Source organism: Euleptes europaea, chromosome 6, assembly GCF_029931775.1.
Source record: "Euleptes europaea isolate rEulEur1 chromosome 6, rEulEur1.hap1, whole genome shotgun sequence".
In the NCBI taxonomy this organism is placed as follows: Eukaryota; Metazoa; Chordata; class Lepidosauria; order Squamata; family Sphaerodactylidae; genus Euleptes; species Euleptes europaea.
In genome coordinates, this window is record NC_079317.1 from 20,260,045 (window position 1) to 20,285,811 (window position 25,767).

At 42.8% G+C, this 25,767-nt stretch overlaps 1 protein-coding gene across 2 annotated transcripts in view; it reads left to right on the forward strand.

Moving 5' to 3' along the window:
* Positions 1 to 25,767, forward strand: part of SETD3 (SET domain containing 3, actin N3(tau)-histidine methyltransferase) — a 56,854-nt gene that overhangs the window by 24,961 nt on the left and 6,126 nt on the right. For both annotated transcript variants that reach the window (XM_056851311.1, XM_056851310.1), the window contains exons 7-10: positions 13,774 to 13,832; positions 14,564 to 14,678; positions 22,912 to 22,986; positions 25,574 to 25,740. In XM_056851311.1, coding sequence (XP_056707289.1) covers positions 13,774 to 13,832; positions 14,564 to 14,678; positions 22,912 to 22,986; positions 25,574 to 25,740 — 416 coding nt within the window. The remainder of the gene's footprint in view (positions 1 to 13,773; positions 13,833 to 14,563; positions 14,679 to 22,911; positions 22,987 to 25,573; positions 25,741 to 25,767) is intronic.

Consider the following 25,767-nt stretch of genomic DNA (forward strand, 5'->3'; position numbering starts at 1 on the left):
TGTAAACTGAAGACAGCCATAAAAAACTTTTGAATGAATGGTTAGATAGATATGAAGGGGAGCAAGCAAAAACAACAACTGAGAAATCTAGCCTAAAGAGAGAAAACGGGGATTCACGGTATCAGAGGCTAAGGAAGAATCAAGATGCACAAAGACCAAGTAAAGATTGTACATCTAGCAACGAGAAATTTTGAACAGATCTGGTTTGGTAGGGAAATGAATTAAAAAGCCAGAAGAGTCCTGAGAATTAAGTGAGGGTGGTGTAGGCATTATGAAGAAACCGTAGGTTGGATCATAAGTCTATGGATGCAAAAATCGTATCTTTCCCCTATTCCATTCCCTCCCCCATCAGTTTTTCTGACCCTGCAAAAGTTTATTCTCAGAGATTTTGTGGGGCTGGCGTTGGAGTAATAGCCACGTTGGAAAGGAAGCTTCAGTGGGGAAAGGGGGAAATCACTCTCTTCCCTCTTCCATCAGCAGAGGAGTCAAGTCGGGGATGGGGGGGTGGGAAGAAGAATGCAGGGAAAGATCTGTGACCCTTAGTGCCCTCCACTGCTAGCTTGCTGGATCCAGTCCACAGCCATTGTAGGGAGAATGCCAAGTACGTAAGATACAAACAAGTTATGGGAGGACCAGAGGAGCAGTAAAAGGCAATAAAAAGAGTAGGATCCAGGAAAGAGATAGCAGTCGAAGAATGAGAATAAAAGAAAGATAACAGAAATTGCAGGATAGGTGGAAATAAAAGGAAGAAGATGATGAAAAGAACATCTATTTCTTCCACCAAAAACCGATGCTGAAAAAGGAAAGGATGAAGTGGAGATTCAAAAATAGATGAGCCAGTGAGGAAAAATCACGCTGCTTAGTGGCAACAAAAGAAATAAACTGAAAGTGACGCAGATCAGAAGAGGAGCAACTCTGGTGCCACATCATTCAGCAGCACAGGTGAAGATTGAAGGTAACTCAAAGGAAGAGGAAGTTGCTGTTTAAACAGGAGAAAGATGGTCAGCGCATACATAGGCAGAAAGAGCAGGGGGGAAAGGAAAGGCTGTGGAGTCCACCAGCTGAGCGGAAAGGACAGAGTGTGGGTGGGAGAAGAACAGAAGGCTGTGTGTGATGCTCACTGAGGCAGCAAACGATGTCAATATTATTGGGGCTGTTAGCTGGTGCAGTATTTTGTCTATGTATATGTACGTAGTTTATATTATAATGGCAGATCTCAGTTTGTGCAAACTGATTTTAGATATCTGTCTCTTGTCTTGATCCAAAGCAGCCTTGGAATGAACACCCAGCCCAAGCACATTTGTCCAGATTATTCTGTCTTCCCTCTTATCTCTTTCGCAAGACTGGTGTGGCTCTCAGGAGTTGTGAGCTGCTTTGCCAGTTCTGCCGAAGATCAGGTGATACCCTGTTTGTCTGAACCCCAAGTGCTCTCCTGTCCCTTCGCATTTAGTTGGCTAGTTTTCCCAGCCGGTTATTACTGTAGTGGTGAGATTCCCTGCTTGTCAGCCACAGGAAAATAGCTGAGTGTGCCCCTCTCATAGTCTTGAAAATATTAGTATCCAAAAGATAATATGTTTCTTTTTCTCCAAGTCTCTTCTCTGTAATAGTAGGAATATTGGGAGCCTGCAAAATTTCCATTTTGAAAATCATAAAACTTCTCTTTTGGGAAACAGTTATCTTCCGTATTTTGGACCCTGCTTGCCAGCATAACGACTTTTAATTTATTTCTGCTCTTCTCAATGGCTTAGGATCCCATTAAAATAGTCTCCCCAAACACTCTGTCTGAAAACTCTATGCTTCAAAACCATATATGCCAATATTAGACGAAATTGTTTTTGCACATTTTTAAACCACACTTGGGAGGAATATTATGTTGGCTGGAAAATGCAGAAGTCTGTGGAGACGCTTCTGTTGGAAGATGAGGTTTCTAACCCCTCTCCTGGCCACAGATTCAGATGAGCAGTTGTTTCTACAGATATAGCAGTGCTGCTGCTTATTTTCCCTCTGATCGACTTGTACTTCCAGAGAGCAACTGCTTCCACCCACAGGGGTTTATCTGTGTTCTGGGACTCCATACTTCAATGGTTAATCATACTTTTTCACAGATACATAGTCCTTATTGTTCGGATTTAATTTTTTTCTTGATGTAACTGCGGTTATGAATGTTCAATAAAATCAAAGCGCAGTAGAAAGCTGATTTGTCTAGAGTGGAATACTCAAAGGAGATATATAGTCTAAGCACAGTTAAAACTATTTGAGGGACTTATCTTTGTGGAAATTAGTAATTTAACTAAATTAGAAAATGGATTATCTTCCATACTTTGTCTGTGTGATGCATCTCGGTATAAAAGGCTAGATTGTTACCCAGTGAGAAGAAATGTCTCTTCCTGTGTTCTGGGTAATAAAACTTAAGTACAACTGCTTTACTCTGCTTTCCTTGTACAGGAGTGCTGTCTAAACTGCTGCACTAGCCAAAGTGATTTTAAGTTAGTTGAAAGGCTTAAACCAGGGGTCCTCAAACTTTTTAAGCAGGGAGCCAGTTCACTGTCCCTCAAACACTGTTGGGGGCCGGACTATAGTTTGAAAAAAATATGAACAAATTCCTATTCACACTGCACATATTTTATTTGTAGTGCACAAAAAATAAGAGAAACAATGTAATATTTAAAATGAAGAACCATTTTAATCAACATAAACTTATAATATTTCAATGGGAAGTATGGGCCTGCTTTTGGATAATGAGATGGTCAATATCCGGTTCCATATTTGTCACTGCTAGTCATAGCAAGTGATACAAGTCCATTCTAACTAATAGCCATGAATACCCCTCTCCTCCATGAATATGTCCACTCCTCTCTTAAAGCCCTCCAAGCTGGCAGCCATCATCACATCCTGGGGCAGGGAGTTTCACCATTTAACTATGCGTTGTGCGAAAAAATACTTCCTTTTATCTGTTTTGAATCTTTGAATGTGGAATCTTTGAATGTGTTTTGAATCTTTGATGTGGAAGACCTCTGCCCAAGACCCTGGAGAGCCACCGCCAGCCTGAGTAGGCAGTACTGAGGGGGACCAGGGGCGCCACCCTGAAATCTCTGTAGCCCTATAAAAGAGCAAAAATCCAGCAGTACCTGAGAGACCAACAGAATTTCTGGCAGGGAATGAGCTTTCGTGAGTCACAGCTCCCTTCTTCAGATACCAATCTCTGAAATCTCCGCAGAGGCTTAGCGGAGGAGTTTCGGCTGGGCGTGCTGAGGGTCCCAGGGCTAACCCCTGGCAGCATCTTTGGCTAAAAGGGCAGGGAGGAGGTGACAAGAAAGACCTCTGAGGCCTGAGACCCCAGAGAGCAGCTGCCAGTCTGAGTGGACGAGGCTGACTCTGACGGACCATCCCAGAGAAGGCGGCGTAACGCGACCCTCCGGCTTGCTCTACCCCTGCTCCAGGAGGGCAACCCCCAGGCCCAGCATGGCGGTCAGAGCGGTTATCCAAGGGGTCAGTCCAAGACACCAGCTGCCCCCCCATCCTGCTTTCCCAGAAAGAAGACAGGGAGTTCCTGAGGACCGCGAGAAGTCAGTTAACAACAAGCTGCTCATGGCGGCCCCTTTGCCCTGGCACCGATCCTGGAGTAGGAGGAGGGGGCGAGGTCGCTCTTTCTGGGCAAGTCGGTCTTCCCCTGCAACTTCAGCTCCCTTTTCAGAAACCATATAACCAACCCTGCAAGGCAGTTGTGAAGGCACGCCAGGAAGCATCGTCAAAACACAGTCCGCATGCATGCGCACGAACACAACTCTCCCTCCCTCTCCTCAAAGATCCGAATGCTCCAGCCCACCCCACCCCCTCGCAAAACCGCTCCCCAGGCACGTTGAGGGCTGGAAACGGGAGTCTGAAAAGTGTTTCCCCCCCCCCAACAGGCCGAGAGGGGGAAAGCTCCGCAGGGCGAGGCCTTTCCTGACCTGAAAAGTGTTTTCCCCCCTGGGGGGGAGCGCTCGGCGGGCTTCGCGGGGCTCGGCAAGGACGAAGGCCTTGGGCGAGGTGTGCTCCTGGCGCCGGAGCCGGCCGGCCAGCAGTCACTAGAGGCCACCCTGCCGCTGGGGCCCGGCGTCCGGGCCATCGGGCAGAGCAGGTCGCGCTTGCTGGGGAAGGCGTGCAGGCAGGCGGTGGCAGCAGCGGCTCCCTCGCTGCAGGTGCGGTAATGCGCAGGAGCCCCGAGCCCAAGCGTGGCAGCTCCTGGCCCTGCTGCAGGCGGAAGCTGAAGCTCTTGTGCAGCGCACCCCAGCCCGCCCGGCCCTCTGCCGCCGTGCTCGCCCACGCCCATCAGCAGCCGCCACTGCTGGCATGCCCTAACCTGGCGCCGCAGCACCTGGCAAGCGCCCGCCTGCATCCCGCCCACCGGGAGTGGCGGCCCAGCAGCCCCGGGGCGGCACAGAGCAGGGGGGCGGCTGGACCTGCATCCTCGCGGCTTGTCTCTCTTCCCTCTTCCCTCGCATGTTTAGGGAGCTGGGAGGAAGTGACCGGTGGTCACTTCCTCCCAGCATTACCTTGCGGCTGCACTCTTTTAAAGGGGCCGGGTTCAGGACCCTGACGGGCCGGATCCGGCCCGCGGGCCGTAGTTTGAGGACCCCTGGCTTAAACTATTATCTTGCACTATAATTACTGTGAGAAGAAGCATGTAAGCTTATACATTCATGTCATATTGTTTTAGCTTCCTTTTAAAAAGTTCTCCTGTTAAATCAGCTCTTGTTAGGAAACAAACATGATTCAGTGCCAGTGTAAAAGCTGCTAAATATAGCATAGAGTGGTCCTAAAAATACTGAACAAATTAGCAACTAAATGAAAATGTGCATTATAAAGTAAACTGTACCTATTAGTTATTCCCCCCCTTCTGAATTATATGCTGGAATCCATCTGAGGGGGTGGCCTGCCTGTCTACTCGGTCAAGTCGGCAGAATTGGAGCATCATCTTGAGACTTGCCTAGTTTTAGCTAAAATGTTATTGTGGTGTTGTTTTATTGTTTTAAGTTTTTATGGCTGGTATACATTTTAAATGATGTGCCCTGCCCTGAACCTCGCCTTGGCCGGGGAATCCGGCATTAAATGTGAGCCTATACCCCTTCAAAAATTCTCCTTCTATATAGCATTATTGCGTAACTAGTTTTGTAATCTTTAAGGTAGGAGAAAAACTTTGCTAACACTCGGTAGGCATGGCGTTTCCTCATTTGACCATCTTCCTCTTTCTCTCCAACATAACTTTCAAATCACTTCATGGTCTTGCCCAGTTATGACTTCAGTCACTCCAACACCTTCAGAGTAGTTTTATGCATTACGCAGAACAAGAGATTCACGTATCTCACTGATAGTAGGATTGTAAACTTTCATCACAGCTGAGATGTGTAGATCTGTTTTGCACATTAGTCCAGTTCAGGCTTAGTGTTACATGTGCATGCATATCATCCTCTGTGCCAGACCATGGAGACTGTGAAGAGTTGTTCTTGTATAGAGGCAAGAAAAGGTGAAACCAACTGCATAACGTCCACCTTAGTGCCATTCTGCCAAGGCTTTGTTTGTTTGGAAATCAGCACAGAATCAATGGAGTATAACAAGGTGCAAAAATTTTATTTAATGCTACAACAACATACAAACACTCTAACAATAAATGTCAACAACCTAAGCAACAAAACTATCCTAATACTAATATATACAATACAGTGAATTCCATTATACAGCTCCAAAGTAGCTGCTACTTGTTGTAGGTATTCCTATGGAGAGCAAGTCAACTATCCTGATGTAGGAAATGGCAAAAATGAAATAATGATGCTGGGTATTTGAAAAACTGATATAAGAATTATTTGTTAAGAATTAATTGGAAGTGGGACTGAAGAAGAATTCGAAACAGCCATATCCCCTTCTATTTCCAGCACTGAGAAGCTTCCCCGGTGGTACCAGGTTTTGGGCCATGGTGAAGCTTGAAGACCTGTATTTAAAACAAGAGGACACTAAGCTACTTTGGAGCTGTATACTGGAATTCACTGTATTGTATATATTAGGATAGTTTTGTTGCTTAGGTTGTTGACATTTATTGTTAGAGTGTTTGCTTGTATGTTGTTGTAGCATCCAATAGAATTTTTGCACCTTGTTATACTCAATTGATTCTGTGCTGATTGCCAAACCTAACAGGTATAGGAACAGAGGTGTCTTTTTTTCAGTTAAGGCTGTGTTTGTGGCAGGGTTGGAAAAAAATGAGAACCACATGTGCAACTTCTGCCACAGTGATACATACAGAGTATTACATGTGGAAGGCTGAGGACCACCTGTGTAACTGCCCTGTCTTAGAAGGGCTGATAGAATTCACATGAAGATGAAGAAGTAAAACGTGTCATTGACTGTACTGCCTCAGCCTGCAGGTGATCATCACATAGTTGAATGCTCCTTTAAAGAAAAGGTTTCTGTGCATAATGGGGTGGAATTCCAGTCTGCCTTTCCCCATTGTGCTATTTTTTTTGGCCTTTGTTTTTATATTCGTACCTCCACCCATAGCTCAGAATGCCAGTTTTGTTTGTGCAGGGAAGCACCCCCATCCATCCATGAAGTCTGAGTCATACCATCCAGTAACAGTTCTATGTAATCTCATTTGCTTCTTGCCTGTTGTGGCTACCATGGCTACCCATGCTGCAAAGGCTGTTTGCCAATTAAGTTTTCACATGGGCCATCGCTACTGACTTTATACAGTGAATGAATCAGTTGTATGACCAAAACCAGCATACTTTTGTGAGTCTATCTGTTGGTGACCTTTGAATTGTCTCTGCCAGAAAACAGGGCAGCACAATATATATAAATATCAGCTACGTTCCCAGGACATGTCAAACAATAGGTGTAACAGTGCATGTGGCTGGATGTGAAGAAACCCCTATAGTCTTCTCTCTCTCCCCCCTCTTCCGTTAATTTTTCACCTGTAATGTACTAGCCGCCCTGACCTGGATGGCCAGGCTAGCCTGATCTCATCAGATCTCAGAAGCTAAGCAGGGTCAGCCCTGGTTAGTATTTGGATGGGAGACCACCAAGGAATACCAGGGTTGCTGTGCAGAGGAAGGCACTGGCAAACCACCTCTGTTAGTCTCTTGCCATGAAAACCCCAAAAAGGGGTTGCCATAAGTCGGCTGCGACTTGACAGCACTTTACACACACAATGTACTAGCTCCATGAGGTGCCCTAGCTGTGTTTCATAGTGCCTTTGCTAAAATAACTGTTTGTTAGGAAATTTCATTTGATAGTTCAAAACTGTAGAGCATGTACAGTGAAACTCTAAAAGGGAAAGCAGGGGCAGTGAATTTTCAGGGTTATAACAGCTGGACAATTTTCATGCTAAACTTAATATCCCAGGGGCAAGTGTACAGGGTAAAATGAGAGAGGACACGGCAATCCCTAGAGCTTCTCCAGCTCCTATAAGCTTATTAAAATTATGCCATTATTATTTCAGTTTTCTATCTACTGGGTACTATTCAGCTTAAGCACTTTCAAGCTCCATTAATTTCAGTGGGAGATATCTAAGCCCATGCTTAATTCTCATTGAAATTAGTGGGGCTTGAAAGTGCTTAACTTTGGCTGGATCACATCCAAGATGGAGAATGACGTTATGCACAGGAACTAAATGTGAGGCATTGGAAAATGTGTCTTTAAGCCCCCCCCCCCACACACACACACACACTCTTAATGGGTATTGGTCTTCCTGTGTGATTAATTTTGCTTGCCCCAGAATGTTGTGCTTGTACCTAAGGGTACATCTTCCAAGTGTGCATTTCTCCATAATGTAAGTTGACAAGAATTGTGGTTGGAAGAACCGGAAAAAAAAAAAGTCCACGAGAGACACTGAGTTGCTGCCAAGGAGAGGGTGTGCTGGTAGGACAGTGAAAAGTTGGCTGGTCACATTTTACACAGGGTTGCTATGAATTAACAAAATTTTGACTTGGATGCCCATGGGATTCTCTGCTTTAAATTAGTTAAGTGATTGTAATTGAACTTAAAAAAGGTGCTGACTGCTTGTGCTTTTGCACTGACTAGTAGAACACTGCAGGCCTGGGGCAGAGAAATGGGATAGAATACTGGCAACATGTTTTCTATTATGCCATAAATGACCGAGCCTTGAAGCTGAAGATGGAAGGAAGAGGCTTGAAGTATCCCTGAGTCTCCCAGTTCCCCATAATGTCCTGATCCCTGCACTCTTTATAGCTAATACCAGTGAAGCGAAGAGTTTCAATAAAATAACTACCTTTCGTTGCCATTGTTGAAGCTGACTTAAAGCAACCCCTACGGGGATTTTCAAGGCAAGAAACGTTCAGAGGTGGTTTGCCATTGCCTACCTCTACGTAGTCACATCCCGACGTTTACTAGGCAGACTTTGTTTATGGGGTGGTTTGCCAGTGCCTTCCCCAGTCAACTTCCCTTTACCCCCGAGCAAGCAGGGTTCTCATTTTACCAACCTCGGAAGGATGGAAGGCTGAGTCAAACTTGAGCCAGCTACCTGAAACCAACTTCCGTCGGGATTGAACTCAGGTCATGAGCAGAGCTTGGACTGCAGTACAGCAGCTTACCACTCTACACCACGGGGCCCCTAAATGTCAGGATGTGATGTCACCCCATGGGTCAGGAATGACCTGGTGCTTGCACAGGGGACCTTTACCTTTTTCCCTCTATGTAGTAACCATGATATTCCTTGGTAGTCTCCCATCATAGTACTAACCTGGGCTGACCCTGCTTAGCTTCTGAGATCGGGTTAGCCTTGGCTATCCAGGTCAGGGTCAAATTCCACACAGAAGAGCTTAAAAAAAAAAAGAGGTGCTGTTTCAACAGTTTTTAAATTTAAGAAAGAGACAAGTGCCGAAAGATCTCCTGCATCTGGCCTGATGTGCACATGTTACAGAGCATGTTTGCTTTTTACATCTCCACACCTTGGGCCAAAACTATCATGTCGCATCCAGTTTGGGTATTAGCGAGGTAGCTTCTCTTCCACTCCTCCCCTTAATTTTCAGCAAGGGAACAAATCTGATTAGAATGGAGGTAAGAATGCAGCTTTCAGTTGGTGGGGGCGGGGGAGTGTTGAACTCTTGAGTTCACAAAAGTGTGCTTTAACACTGAAATCACTAAGTGCCTAACACTCCCCTTGATTTCCCCCTTTAGAAGTCTTAACTAGAATTAACACTGAGGTGATACAAACAGAAGATCCCTATATCAGTTGCCATTTAAGAAATATATTTGGCTTCTCTTCACAGTACTAGGCAAACTATAGCTAGCCAGAAGATGTGGTCTCTGAAGGCCTGAATCTGGCAGTGAACCAGTGGTTTTATTCTGTAGCATGGTTAACATTAACCATTCACATATCTTGGCCCATGTATCAGGGAACCCATGTAAGACCTAATCATTCAGAACAGTATTGTATCGTTATTCTTCAATGCCACTGTCTGGTTGGGATGTAAACTGTTCAAATGAGTACTGTGGTTGATTTTTGTATGTGTGGATCGTAATGTTAGGATTAGACATCTTGTCGGGACTGTGATCCAAGCTATCGCTGAAAAGAATAGAGGTGATAGTGCAGCACATGAACTCTTCATGATATCAGTTTAGAATTTGTCTTGCATGTGTTGAGGCCGTTATCTAAGTAAATTGTTAAATGGCTTCGTCATGTTCCAGCAGACCGACAAAGCTGGAGTTTCTGTTCTAAAGTATTCTGATTCTAGATAATGGTGTCATGATCCACTCTTTCCCTTACTCTGTTTAATTCTCTATTCTTATTCCCGACTACCAAACAGATTAAGCGTACAATCGTTTGTGTAAATCTTATGGCTAGTCAAATAAAAGACCTGTTTTTCAACTAATCTTCTGGTTTTAGTGTTTCTGCTTGCAAAGTTTTTTAAAAATCTGAATATAGCAGGGGTTGTTTCAGCTGAGGTGAAGTAATTCTGTTTCTGAAGCTCAAGAGTGCTGGGTGCATGAACTTCGGCTGGATTTTTTTGCCATTCATCAGCGGGTTGCTTCGTTTGAATTTGCCTCTATCTCTTTTTGATCAACCTGAAAAATTTGCATGCTGTGCAGCAGCCATATTCTATACTTTATTAAATATCTGTCAATTATAAATATCAAGGTTTTACATTAATGTCAAGATAGTACATCAAAAATTCATGGAATATGTGACTTTTTCCAAGGGTATTTAATACTTAATGCATTTGTGTCATTTTTCTTTCTAGATATATTGACAGGTTTTATTAAGTGTTTGTTAGGGAGATTTCATTTTTACTGCAGAGCTGTAAAGAGAAGCTGCCGGCTAAATCAATTTTTTAATCAAAGCATTCTTCTCTTGGTCATTTCACCCGAGAGTTTCTTGCATGTTAAAACACTTTGGATAGCATTTTCAGAAATACAGTAATTAACTTCTTTACAATGCTGCTCTCTAATGTGTGTCTTTTTCTGTGAGACGGTATCATTTTGCTTGGTAATTCAGTAGCGGCTCCTGAGCTCTATTAAGGCTTGATGCCTAGGTCTGTAAAAACGCTGTGGCAAAAGGCAATCTCCTGTGGAGATGGGTGTTTGGGATTGGGAAGGTGCAGTGGGTTTGAAAAAATATTGTATTACACTGAAATTCTGCTTTCACTGACTTTTTTTTAATAAGCACCAGTGGTGTGGAGTTATGGATGCGACTGTATGTCTCTTCTTCCACCGGCACCCTGTACAACTTTAGAGTCACCCTCAAGATGAACATAGCAGTTTTAAAAAGTCAGATATGAAATAAAATCCAATTTTAAATGTACTAGTAGGGAGGGTCTTGGGGAGTTCTTGCTTCAAGTTTGGGGTAGAATGCCTGGAAGCTGCTGCTGCTTCCTTCTCCTACTTTGTCCAGCATGAAGGTAGGATCTCCCTACCCTTCGTTATAGTCCTCTAGGCCCTGTGAACTGTGATTTGGAGGTCTCTGTGCATCATACTGATGGGCTCTTGATCCAGAAGTTTGTACAGGTCTTCATCAGCTTTTTGAAAACATAATGTGTGTTTTCAGTTTTTCATCACTTTAATTTAGCAAGTAATATGCTTTAATTGAATTACAGCAATGTAATTGGAATTATGAATCTTTTAAAGGTGAGTGATGGACACAGATAGTTTTCAGTGTTAAAATTGCTAGCTTTGAAAAGTGAGGGAGATGCTGCCGTTGGACATTAAGCTTGCAGTAGCAGTGGAGATGTACATTAATGAAGATAGTGGTCCGGGCCCAGAATATTATGGGGCATACCACTTCTGATAGAAATCTTCTCGTTTCCTTAGGTTGTATGATGGGGCAGTTTCATGATGCCTTTACTCTAGAAGGGTAATATTCTAGAGTGCAGAATGGGACCTTTTCATATGTCTGTTCTGTATAATGGTCTTCTGAAGGCGCTCTTTTAAGAATTTTTATCATGTTAAAACTTGTCTGGTAACTAAAGTTCACACTTGATTGGTTTGAGGCAGCTAGATTAACTTTTAAAAGGCTGTTGTCCTTACTTGTATTATGATTTTTAATATATTTTAAATCTTTACGTTTCTTGGCCAGTTAGCAGAAAAGAAGCTTATCAACGTTGTTGTTTATTGAGTCATGTACTCTCATGTCCTAAGGAGGGAAAAAAATCACTGTATTCAGCCTGGCAAAGGGATCTGAACTACTCAAATGATGTCCGGCTCCACCTTGAAGAAAACAGCACATGCCCTTAAGACAAGACTTCTAATTTTGTTTCTTGGTTTTAAATGCATTTTACTCCAGTGCCAGTAGGTGGAGTCAGAGCCATGCTAGCCATTTTGAGCTTCAGAGAAAGCTTTACCTCCCAGTATGACTTTAGTGGAAAGAGTTCAATTTACTTCGGTTGAATTGTTACATAGAAATTAAATATAATAACCAAATTTGTTGTGTAAGTTTGCTTCATGATGTGTATAGGTCTTTAAAAAAATTGCCTGAAAGAATGTCTGGCTTTCTAAGAATTTAAGGTCTATGCGCAAAATATAAATTAAACAGGAATGAAAAATTGTTCGTGGAAAGTGAATTTTCACTTAAGTATGCATATGCAGATAGTTTACCCTGCCCAAAGGGTAGCCTTCATTCCTGCTGTTACCTTCCATCAGTAACCACTTTTTTCATACCGTTGCAAATAGAATCAGTTGGGTATTCCCGTACTGATCCTGCTTTTGCTTTAAAGGTCTGGTCATTTGCAGTATGTCTAGCGATACACATTTCATCTGAATTGGAACTTTTGCAGTACTCGCGCTATAGAGACGGTATTAATAAACTGCGCTGAACTAGCTAACACAGCTTACTTTGTATATGCATGTGTTTTGTTTGTTTAAAAAAAACTAGAGCACAGTAATCTAAAATGGAATTTTGCGTATAAACTAAATAGCTTACTTGTTACACGAATGTTCAGCACCGGTCCATCCACAGAGCTGGACCAGCCTAAGGGGTTGGCCGAGAAAGCCTAAGGGGCTGGCTGAGAGAGCTGTCACCTGGGAGGGAACACCCCATTGGCAACCTTTTGTAATGTATAATTTGCCTAAAATTGTGCACTGAGCGCAAGCTTTTGTTTTCTAATTGATTTACGGTTTGAGCCACTTTTACCTCATCCCCTACTGTCCTGCGCACAGTGCCAGCAAGTACATTACTGAGAGAGATGATAAATTACCGTGCACTTGTGATGCTAGTGCATCAAGAGTAAAAAAAAAAAAAGACACACTATGCAGAGCTCCTTGCATTAACAGCGTTGCAAAGATACACCCAAGCACAACTCATGCGTATCAGTAGAAACAACCATTTGTTTGATCACTTACTGAAACTTGCCTATTCAAATGTAATTGAAATGATACTGTTAATGGCTCTCGATAGCCCAAAGGATTTATTTTTATATATATATATATATATATATATATTTAAAACCGATTATTTTAAAGTTAGGTGTAGCTGTGGTAGCATTGAAGAGTATCTGAAACAGAGCGGACTTGAAGTAGCTTTAAATCATCTGATGGGGAAGGAAGAGCAAGTCCTCCCTAATTATATCTTCTTTTAAATCATTCTTATTTCCTCATAATTAAGGTCACTTTCTGTGCCCTCTCTTCAGACGTGTAGTCTGAAGAGCATTTTTAAGGGAAGGAATCCAATTGCCTCATTAGTTTTATTTGGTTGTAACTGTGGCACAGCCCGCCGAACAGCTTGCGCCTGTTACTTTAACCGCTTCAAGATTGTCATCCGTCGTGGCTTCTGAAGTGTGCGCAACCTGTGAGTAGTAAAAAAAAAAAAAAATACCCCAACTTCTTTTCAGTGCGTGGAAATGGGGCTTAGAAGATAATTGTAAAAAAAAATATGTGAAGATGAGAGAATCAAAATACCAGGGCAGGAGATGAAACTGAGGTAACCTCTCTTCCCAGTCAAGTTTTCATGTCTGGAGATGGAAGTCCACCTTAAATTCTTTTTTCTTTCTTTCTTTCTTTTTTTTTGAGAGAGGGAATGTGTTGTCTGTGGGTTCCAGTCTTTGAAATATGAAGAAACAGATTTATGGCGGCTGCTGGGCACAACAAATTAAGTTGACAGTGATGTATGAGAGCATAATAGCATGATGATCCCTCTGTAGCGCGGCTGGACGCCTCCTGCTTCATTTGGCTCTTGTTAGGATCTGTTAGGCAGCTAAATAATGAAATTCTGCTGACTGATTTTCTGTTTTGTTGTGTGTGTGTGTGTTTCCCCCCCTTTTCACCTCTCTTCCTCTGACTCCTCTTTCTCAGACCCATCCTAATGCCAGCAAACTGCCATTAAAGGATTCTTTCACTTATGATGATTACAGGTTAGTTACCCTTTTTATATAGAAAGTAGGTTATTAAGATTTCAGAATGCTTCCCAAGAAAATAATCAAGTTATTAATCATGAATCTCTTGTCCACTCACAGCATTTAAATTAAAAGGCTGTGGCAGAACAGTTATTTGAGTTGTAGAATATAATTGCTTGAGCCATCTAGATTTTTAACTTCCAAGTTCTTCAGCTAGCTAGTTGCTGGTACTTGCATGGATGTTTCTAAAGACTGTGGTCATAATATAATCCTTCCCAATTTTCTTGTTATAGTGTCTCTGTCCAGCAGTAACTGTCTGATATTTTAGAACACTGTAAAAATAAAAGCAAGCATTATTTCTTCTTGCAAGATGCCAGGGACGTAGTTATAACAGAACAACACGGATACATGTTTTTGCATGTCTCACATGCTCTTTGTGACAATGTTTTATTTTCTGGCTTCTTTAGTGATGTTATAAAGTTGTCGTGTAGATCCTGTGCATTGGCCAAATATATATTTGGAAAAAATACTCTGCTCCATTTACATTTAGCTTGTCAAAATAATTTGCAAAAATTAGGATGCTGCAGATGCTTAATAATAATGTATAATTCTGGTTGCCAGTGGTGCACAATTAATAAAGGTCTGAATATTTTCTGCCACTGATAGAAAGCTGGGAAGGATTGCTGTAAGCTGTGTAATTTGTGACTTTTCCTGTTAAATGCACTTGACTGCATATTTGTTGGTTGTAGATGGGCGGTATCATCCGTCATGACACGACAAAACCAGATTCCTGCTGAGGATGGTTCTCGAGTTACCTTAGCTCTGATTCCTTTATGGGATATGTGTAATCACACCAATGGGCTGGTAAGGACATACTTTTTCATTGTCTATCTTCTGTGTTCCAAAATGTTTAATTTGCCTTACAAACTTTGTAGAACTGGGCGGTGTGTCATCTATTGGCCAAACAAACTAATGTCTTAAATGTCTGTGTTTTGGGGGTCTTTTGCTGGGAAGTCTCTTGCCTTCAATACAGGAGGGTGACGTTTCTAATGCTGACTGAGACTGGGACTTCTGAAAAAAAAGGACTAAAATATTTTAGTACATTTTTAATAGAAGGCTTGTTAAGCTGTATTGTTTCTCAGCCATAGTTACAATTATGGATGGGGGTAGACCTGGTCGGTGGAAGCGTTGCCTTGTTGGCATATTGGGTGACCAAGCCAAAAGGCAGTTTTGGATAAACTAGCATGTGTACATGAATCCTTTGAATATTGGCGGGAGGGGGAGCAATTTCTTGGGTTTGGAAGATTTTACCAAAGCAAAGAAAATGTGAGATTCTGTTTATATTATTAAAATATCTTGTTCATCTTGGTCTAATTTATCTGTTGACCATTGTCTGTTTCCATGCCCTTCTTGCAATTATTGTTCCTTTGGTACCCATGTCTTCTGTAATCCCAAATTAGATCTTCCATTCCCAGACACTGCACTTTCTCCATTGCTCCCTTCCATTGGAATTCCTCAGCTTTGGTTGGTCACCTGATAATTCCTAAACCTATGCACTCCTTAGCTTTAAAGTTGTTAGATACAGATTTTTTTTTTTAGTCTGCTATAAGAATAGCTCCGTGGCGCAGAGTGGTAAGCTGCAGTACTGCAGTCAAAAGCTCTGCTCACGACCTGAGTTCGATCCCGATGTAAGTTGGTTTCAGGTAGCCGGCTCAAGGTTGACTCAGCCTTCCATCCTTCCGAGGGTGGTGAAATGAGTACCCAGCTTGCTGGGGGTAAAGGGAAGATGACGAGGGAAGGCACTGGAACACCCCCCCCTGCAAAAAAAGTCTGCCTTGGAAACGTCGGGATGTGATGTCACCCCATGGGTCAGGAATGATCTGGTGCTTGCACAGGGGACCTTTACCTTTTTATAAGAATAGAACAGTTTCTGGAAATGAAACTATCACTCACCCCAGTCTTAAAAAAACCCCCAGGGAAGCAGTCTATGAAAAAGTATATGTATGCCATAACATAGTTTGTATTACATTAAAATACATGATACACAAATGTTTTGTTATCCTTATACCAGTTTGATAAAAGTCCGAAATCTTCTCATCTCAGCTCAATGGGACCCTGATAACTCTAAGCCTTTATCATTAGGATTTTGAACATATAGGACTCCCAGACAAGTGCAGTAAATTAAAATTCATGACTCTCAAATTTGGAAATCTTCTGGTATCAATTATGTTACAGTGGACTCTGAAAAATAGATTGAGTTAGATCCTATGCAGTGCCGGTCGAAGATGCAGCTAGAGGTGCATCTATCCCACCCAGCAGCTGCCTCTGAGTGCTGAAGAAGTCATAGCAGGGGCTTGGATGACGTGCATGGACTGAAAGCCCTAGGAAACAGACAGGTACCGTGAGGAAGAGGAAATGATAAAAATTGCCTCTTATTCAGGTTGTAACACTGGAGCGTCAACTTTCAGCACAAGGTTTCTTGCACCCAGCAGCAAGGATGTCTGGGATCCAACCCACTATAGTTTGTTACTTCACACATCATTAAAAGGTTGAGCGTTACAGAAATGTCACTTGTCCATTTCAGTCTTGAATTGATGTTATCATGTTCTTGCTACTTCAGTAAAAGGTGTAAATGTTATGAAATATTAATTTTGTATAATACCAAAAGTCCAAGGCAGTGGCCTAATTCAGCTGTAGTAGCCAAACCATGGGCTGCTGCTATGTGAACAAGCCTTGAAGGAAGCTAAAATCTTGATTGGTGTGAACTCTGTTTCTGTCTCTCCCCCATTATGCGTAGCACAGTAGTTTCTTTATGTATAAGCCAGAAAAACTGTGCTTGGCACTTTCCATGCAAATCAGGATTAAGCCATTGCTTAGAGTCTTTAACAAGGAATGTGCAAACCATACAAAATATTGTTTGCTACAGACATAGAAGTAACTAAATTATCTTGCCAGTATCCTTTAAGATTCAGTCAAACAACAGCAAACCAAGGTTTGCTCTTAGGTCGGAACAGAATAAAAATAGAACTTTACCAAACATAGCGATCCTCCTCTGAAATCATTAAATGGATCTCCACTGGAACTGTAAGGAAGTCACCACCCTTATATTTCATCAGAATGGTGGTAATCCTGTACAGTTCAGCCTCTAACCGGGGAAGGTCTTAGCCTCTAAACCCTGCTGTTGGCTCTGCAGAGGAACTGTGTGGGACCGGATGCTGGACTAGATGGACCACTCATCTAATCCAGCAGGACTCTTTTTTAGTTCTTAATGTTCACTGTGTGCTTGACTAAAACTTGACTGAGTCCATTTCCCCCCGTGTAACCCTGATGGTTGGAGTAGACATTAAAAGTATAAAATGTGTCTTCATATCTAAATTAGTCCTAACCCAAGGTAGGTTTTTGTTTCTGTGTTTTTTAAAAAAGTGTAAATATTGCCAGTCTGGGTAAGAGATGGCTGCCAAGAATTGTGCTTCTTTCTACCAGTCTTTGAATAGATTTGCTTCCATAGAGGTGAGAACAATATTTACAGAAATAACATTTTCTGTCTTGTTGCCTTGCAGTCCTGATTGCTTAGTCAGAAGTAATAGTGGCTCGCATGTAGAATTTTGAAGCACTTGGCATACATTGTCCAGCACACTAGTTCTGTAAGAAGTCACAGTCTACTCGTGTCGACCCCATCCATGGGGTTTTCAAGGCAAGAGACGAGCAGAGGTGGCTTGTTGTTGCTTCCTCTGCTTAGCAGCCCCAGTTGAGTGATCTCCCATCCAGGTACTAACCATGGCTGATTCAGTTTATCTCCCAAGATCCCATGAGCTCAGACTGAGCTGGGCAGGGGTCTGGAATTATCCCTCTATGACCCATAGGGTGGAGTGAAGGTAGTTGACAGATAGCAGCTTGCCTGAGACTGTCTAGTGATTTGTGGCTGATTGTGTGATATCTGAACTGGGGACCTCCTGGCTCTCTCACTGACCCATCATACTGCATCAGCTCTCAAGTAGCTTCCACTAATCTGATTAAATCAGATCATCAATGGGTACAAGTCCATTTTATTCCCCAGGGCTTTTAATGAGGTATAAAGTGTAAGAATTTATTTGGGGGGGGGGCAAGAGCGGTATCTGTTGTGAGGAGAGGAAGGGAAGGAGATTGTAAGCGTGGTGTAGTGATTAAGAGTGGTGGTTTGGAGCTGTAGACTCTAATCTGGAGAACTGGGTTTGATTCCCCACTCCTCCACATGGGTGGTGGACTCTAATCTGGTGAACTGGGTTGGTTTCCCTACTCCTACACATGAAGTCAGCTGGGTGACCTTGGGCTAGTTACAGCTCTCTTAGAGCTCTCTCAGCCCCACCTACCTCACAGGGGGAAGGGAAGGTGATTGTAAACCAGTTTGACTCTTCCTTAAGTGGTAGAGAAATTCAGCATATAAAAACCAACTCTTCTAAGTCGGTTTGATTCTGCTTAAAACTCTTCTTCTATCTGGGGCTTTATTCTGTTGGTTTTAAGTTGTAATGTTTTAAGTGACGTGTAAATCCATCTTGAGCCACAAAAGAAAGGTGGAATATAAATATTGTAATAAATAAGTGTAGGAGCCCCATTTTGGCCATGCTTTTTCATGTTGATGGCCCAGAAAATCCTGACTTGCTGCCTCAAAACTGGAAGGCAGGAGGCGTTATCTACTCTGAAGTCTGCTGAGATGGTGCCGAGATGTTTCTCCAGTCAGTCATCTATAATGCATCTCTATTCTTGCTCTGCCCCACGGGCCTTTTTTTTCCCCCTCCCACAAGCTAAATAATAAAAGGCTCTTTTGGTTTTAGTTGGAACTATGTCCATCCTGCTTTTTCTTGCTTCTGACACTACTAATTAGATCATCCTGGCTCTAAGAACTCTGTCAAGAATCCTGTCTTCGTGCATTTCTCAGTGTTACTCCTTCGCAGCATTGTGACTTGACAGTCAAATTGGAGACTGTCAGGGGTGTAGAGCCCTACTGGGCAGGGAGCGTCATCCAGCACTGGCCAAACAAAAGACCCCAATAAAACAGTGTTAAGCTTTGAGGGACTGAACCTCAGGGGTTAGACTTCTATAGCAGGTCCACCATATTTATCAGCTGGTGTTGTTAAAGAATGTAGCTGAAGAAAAGAAGCAACCCGCTTTCTGTTTTATTGGGGAAATGGGGCTTTCTTGCCCTCCCTCAGCTTGAGGTGGATCATTTGATTCCACAAACTTGACACCATTGTTTTATTCTGAAATTACAGGGGTCTGTATTACATCCCTGGTCTTTTTCACTGATGCAGAGTTCTACAAAACACACACAAGAAAAGGGGTTCTATTGATATGAGGATGGGGTGTCTCTGTGTGTTAAATTGTGGCATTCAGTGCCATGGTATAAATTCTGAAATATTTATCATTGAAATGTGTTAATCCTCACTCAAGTGTCTTGCTTCCAAGTTATTATAAAAGCAGTGTTTTTTTAATGTTCAGAAGTTTGAAAGGCACACGTCTGGGAGTTTTCAGGCAGTAGAGGATGACAAACATGTGCCATGCATGTCTTTAATTCATTGATCATTTTGAATTTGACACTAGCTGAAGAGCAGGAGCCTGCAATAAAGTGTTGAGTTGCAATGAACACATGAAGCTGCCTTATACTGAATCAGACCCTTGATCCATCAAAGTCAGTATTGTCTACTCAGACCGGCAGCGGCTCTCCAGGGTCTCAGGCAGAGTCTCAAATAAAATACACTGCTTGCGAGTTGCAATTTAACTCCCTGTAGTATACCTCTGTTATAATAATTTAATATTGTCTGCATGTAGTGGATTCTTGTATGCCAGACATTTCATAGTTTTTTTTCCTACTAGGTTTAATATAAGTTTTCTTTCCCCCTTCATGTTTGTTGATTAAAGTTTAGCGGTAGTGGTGGTGTCATAAATATATATCAGTCTGTTTTCTCCAAGACTCCATTGAAATCACATTCAGAATAAAAACTAAACATTTACAAAGTACAATCTCAAAAACAATACAGTCCATGTAAACAATTCTAAAATGAAACACAGGGAGGAACAAAAAAATATTGTCAGCCTTCTTGGCTCTTTAGGAATGCTCCAAACAGGGATGCTAAACAAGCACAGAACTCTGTCCACACAGTTGATGGTAAAGTAGTGGAGGGGGGAGAGAAGCTGCTGGCATGGTATGAGTCCGAAATAGATTGCTGTGTTCAGGAAGCTCTTTGCAGACGGGGTTAGTTCATCCCTAGTGCAAAGATCACAGATTACATAAAGAAGAAGAGTTGGATTTATATGCCGACTTTCTCTACCACTTAAGGAAGAATCAAACCAGCTTACAATCACCTTCCCTTCCCCTCCCCACAGCAGGCACTTTGTTAGGTAGGTGGGGCTGAGAGAGTTTGGAGAGAACTGTGACTCGCCCAAGGTCACCCAGCTGGCTTCATGTTAGGAGTGGGGAAACAAATACAGTTCATCAGATTAGCATCCGCCGCTCATGTGGAGGAGCGGGGAATCAAACCAAGTTCTCCAGATCAGAGTCCACCACTCCAAACCACCATTCTTAACCCTACATCATGCTGGTGACTGCCATTCTCCCATTTGATCCTAGTATACCAGCATAGTGTAGTGGTTAAGAGCGGCAGACTCTAATCTGGAGAACCAGGTTTGATTCCCCACTCCTCCTCATGAAGCCAGCTGGGTGACCTTGGGCCTGTCACAGTTCTCTCAGAACTCTCTCAACCCACACAGAAGCAGGCAATGGCAAACCACCTCTGTTCGTGTCTTGACTTGAAATCCTACAGGCTCGTGATAAGTCCGCAGTCCACCCCCATACTGCGGTGCGGCTTGTGCTCGTTTGCCCTGGCACCATTTAACCTAACTGGTTCACAAAGATTGTCCTGAAGCTCTCCTGCTCGACTGAAAACTATTTTGTTTTTAAATCTAGCTCATCCTTATAATCCTATCCTTAGACCATTTAACTGTGGAAAGAGTCAGAAGTTGTAAACCAGGACAGTATTGTATTATAACATGGAGCTCATATTTCAGCACTAAGCTGTCTCAGGATAAATAAAAAGCCACTCCCCGAATTTCTGTTTTATCCTACCCTAGCACATTAGTCTGTTCTAACTTGGTTATTAGTTACTTGTAACTTTGCCGTAATGTAGATGGGAATGTTTCTCTGGAGTTTAATGAACGTCGAGGAATATAGTTATGAATGTGAGGAAATGGAGATCTGTATTTACAATCAGAATTATCTATTAATTCTTTGGATTTACTTATTTCTTAGAGCACCCTGCTGTGAGATTCTCCCACCCTGCCTGTTTGTCTTCTCTTCCAACCGCTCTTCTGCTAGATCTGGCCTAGCTCTTGGCACTTCTGTTGAGGTGCTTAGGGTCTCTCTCTAGCCGGTTTGATCTCCCAGGTGTTCAAAAATGGAGGAAAACCGCCCGTGTGGGACCAGTGTGTGTGTATGGGGGGAGAGAGAGAGAACAGGTTAATTGAACTTTAAAAATCCAACATGGTCTCCCAGGCAACAGCAGTGAGATATCAGCTTCACAGGGCATCATGGAATACCTATCCCTGTTGCTGGCAAAGACGGCAGCCCAGCAACAGCACATTTTTAAAAAGATCCTGCAGTACATGTAAAAGTGAAACAGCACACAGCCACAGAGCTACTAAATGACACAAGCTCTCTGCCAAAAACCTGAACCTCACAAATGTCTCTAAACAGCAGTATGGGGAACAGAGGAATGAAATGCACTTTCTCAAAATACATAGTGTACAGGCAAAGGCACGCATGCCACAAAAGCCAGCCACCACCCATTCCATATTTCAGAGGTCAACCTTGAAACGCCTAAAATGTAGGCGTACAGTGCCTCCGTGATTTTGTTAGTCTCTAAGGTGCTACTGGACTCTTTCTCTATCCATGATAGCAGTGTTTGGTTTTGAGCTTCCACATTTAGGCACAACCTATGTCTGAAAATTGTCCATTCCCATGTTCTCATTAATGGTATGTCAATGTGACTGAAGAACCTTCCAGCTTCATAAAAATCACGCTGCAAGGGCTGGTTTCGTGTGAGCATGAGCCTCTTTTAGTCCTTGTGATTTTTAAAAATATATATATAGTTAAGGGGGGTAAGTCCTTCCTCTTGTGACTGTTCACTCAGTAAAATCCCTTCAGCATCTACGAACAATTACCCAAGTTTCTGATGAAGGGATTATTTGCAAGTAAACTGGAGTTCTCCGAAGAGAGTATCCCCCAAAGAGTCAGTTATGCACTCCTCCTTTTGATTTAAAGAGACGAAAAATGCACTGAGAGTTGATAGGTGTGACGCAGAATCTAGTTCTTACAGTGCTGTGCTGTGGGAGCGCCTAATGGGAGTGACGGGGAACTCAACAGGGTTAGCTCAGGACCAGCAGCAGTAGTAGTCTGAGAGGGTATCTTTCAGAACTTCCCCCTTATCTCAAGGAAGTAGATTTCTTCCTTCCGAATCCACAACACAGAGGCTTCCTGTTCATAGATTAGGGCCAATTCCTACAGTACCTTCTTAATAAGGGAATAAATATAATTAAACCTCCCTCTGCTTGGATCCGATTCAGACAGACAGCGACTGGGGAACACTTCATAGCATACGTCGTGCTTTTTCTTCTTGCCTTACCCAGTAACTCTGAGCATGGAGACTTTCTGGGCCGTGACCACTGATGCTTGCTTGTGTTCACTAGTGGCTGTCTTTCCCGAGTAAATAGGTGGGAGCGAAGGAGAAGATGTTGGGGGTCGGAGTTGTGGAAGGAAGCAATATCTCTCCGTTTGCACAGGGCGGCATAGCCGCTGGGGGAGGACAAGCAAGCAAGAGTGGGAAGCCGTCTCTGTTAGCCGCTGCCTGGTTTGGTCATGAGGGAGGGAAGGCTTAAGGAAGGCGGCTTGTTGACACCAACTTCTTCATGGAGAAGGGAGGAGTAAGTTGGCCTTTAAAGTTTCTGATTTCAAACCATTTCTGCAACCTTTAAAGGAGAAGTTGGCCTCTACAATGTCTTTCCTAAAGCAGATTCATAAAAACAAGATGAACTTTGAACTGTATCCCTTTTTCTATCCCTTGGCTAGATCACTACTGGTTACAACTTGGAAGATGATCGTTGTGAATGTGTAGCACTCCAAGATTTTAAGCCTGGAGAACAGGTAATCTTCAGATGCTTTTTGTGATGATTTTCTGTATGTGAAAAGTATTGTGTGTTTCACTGCCCTGAAGAAAAGAGGTGTTGCAGAGGTGTTTAGCTACGTGTAAATGCAAACAGTTTTAATTTAGCTTAATGAGTCCTGCTAGCTTGTACTAGAAATGTTCCTGTGAGACATTTCTTACAAAGATTTTTTTTTTTTTTTTTACAAAAAACACATTGATCAGGGCTGTGAATATGGGTGGGGGAGCATAGCACTCTCTGAGTGCCAACATAAACTGCATTTGTCAATGCAAAGGAAGAAGAATGGTCTGCTTCCATCTAAAGCATGCCTTACACTTTTGCCAGGAGCCATCTGACCAATTTATTCTGTGAATGATAGTGGGAGTGGTAGGAAGATACATGTACCTTAGGTGAGATTGCTTAAAAGATCTGACCTGAGCATCATCATTTGTTCAGCATCTTGCAGTTTGGCATTACTTAGTTCTCATTCATCTACTACCTGACTGCCTACCACTTACCTGTCCAGAAAATAAAAAGGTTGTCATTAACAAATTCAGCTGTCAGGCCACATTCGCCAAGGGATGCATAGCTTCTCCTAACATGCATCAGTGTCTGCCTCCGGCATTCATCTCCCCTAGCCAAGGCTTGTGTTGTCCAGTCCTGTGTGTTGACCCCTTAACTTTTGGTTAACAAAAGAGAAATGGATCCTTGTCCCCCAAAGAGATTTACTTTGTTCACTTAGATACCTATATGGGAGAAGCACCCCCCCAATACAAAAATCCAGGCACCCGCTTTTTATTACTTGGAGCTAGGGCTGGTACGTAAGGTACAGATCATGTGCTGGGGGCCCCCTTCAATAGGTAGAAGCTGGCTCTGTGGGAAGCCCTTATGCAATTAATTTGGACCCACCTGGATATGTTAGGAGGGCGATCAGAAACAGAGCTGCTTTAACTCAAACTCTGCCTTTGGCATTCACCTGGATCTGTTGGGAGAGCAATCAGAAACAAAACTGCTTTAACTCAAACTCTGCCTTCGGCACCCATGTGCAAAAGCTTGGGGTAGAATTCCTTCACTCCCTACTTACCAATGCAACCTTTTCTTTACAGTCTAAATTCTAGTGGGGCTCCTCCACCCACGTATGCTGCTCTTTACAGAACATCCTTCTCCTTGTTCATCCTGATTTTGTTCCTTTGCTAGTTGAGTTTGTTTCTTCAGACCCAACACACCTTTCTGAAGTGCAGCTTGGTTTCCATAACTCTCCATGCTCTCTCAAGCCGAGGTGGAGGTTGGTTAGTGGCAGGGGCTTGGTCGCAACCTCCTTTTCATCTTTCCCTCGACAGATCAAAGCATGCCTCTTCTCACTGGAGTTCTTAGATTTCCTAGAAAATTTCACTGGCTTCTGAAGTTTGCATCCCTGCCTCCTCAAATGATCTCTCCTTTTTCATCCGAAAAGAATCCTCTTCCATGTATCTGCTACTCTCATCCCTCCCCTTTTAATGTGTTCTGCTAACACCACTTAATTTGTCCCTTGTCTATCTATGCTTATCTCTTCCCCTCGCATGCGCGCACACACACACACACAGTATTCTTTTACATACCCTCATGAGGGTTATTGAGCTCCCTCATCCAGAATTAATCATAAGATACCACCAGAGAGTTTGTAACACTGATTATTGTTATCTAACTCTTATACATGAGCTGTTAGATCTTTGTGATTCTCTTTGCCCAGCAATGTACTTCAGTGATCTTAGAGAGCAGGGCAGAGAAAAGGGAGCTTAATGCTGGTACTGTAAGTGGCTTTTTAAAAAAGCAAAAACACCTTATTTAGGGTAACTTGTGCTCAATATTGTGACTTATATTGATTTCTGATTGAGGCACGGTAATATGATTGTAGTAACTTCTTGAGATCACGCATACATGCATGTACACCAACTAGTTACACAGGATCTGTTTCTTCAGAACTAATCACAGCAGTCCCTTACTGACATGGTCAGAGTATTAAATGAATACTAGTTGGTATCGGTGTTCCATATCTCTTCCACTTCTTAACCTCCGCAAAATGATCCATAAAAATGATTGGCTTGGGCCTGGAGGATATGGGCTACAATCCATTAAACTGCACAGCAGTTTCTGCCGTGGCTGGCAAGATCTGTGAGGGCAAGCCACTTGCAAGAAACCTCCGATTTAGCTCCTACTCCTTGGGTTTGGGGAAAGACTTGCAGACATGCATGAATTATGATGTCCCTGAATGGTGCTCTTCTGATGCTGCATGTCCTTCTGCAGGTAGCCAGGAGAGGAACTCTAGGCACACACGAAGAGAGGATTCTGTAATCTGAACATATCAGAAGTTCCTTAATTGTAGACCGAGGCTTTGGCCAGTACTTTTGAGTGAGAGCATTTCCTTAGGGTTAAAGTTTGCATTTTGCATCATTTAAAAGTGGTATTCTCTCACAAGCGTTGTGTTCTGCAGGACTATAGCGTTGGATTGGTGGTGGGGAGGGTTTGGTCTGATATGCAATTTGTGTCATTCCTGAGAGTTCATCTTAAGCTATTTTTCTGTCCCTTCACTTCTCTTTTCATCCTCCTAGATTTACATTTTTTATGGCACTCGGTCAAATGCTGAATTTGTGATCCACAGTGGGTTTTTCTTTGATAATAATTCGCATGACAGAGTGAAAATAAAGCTTGGAGTGAGTAAAAGTGACAGGCTGTATGCTATGAAGGCAGAGGTCTTAGCTCGCGCTGGCATCCCAACGTAAGTCAAACGGAAAGAAGTGGTTTT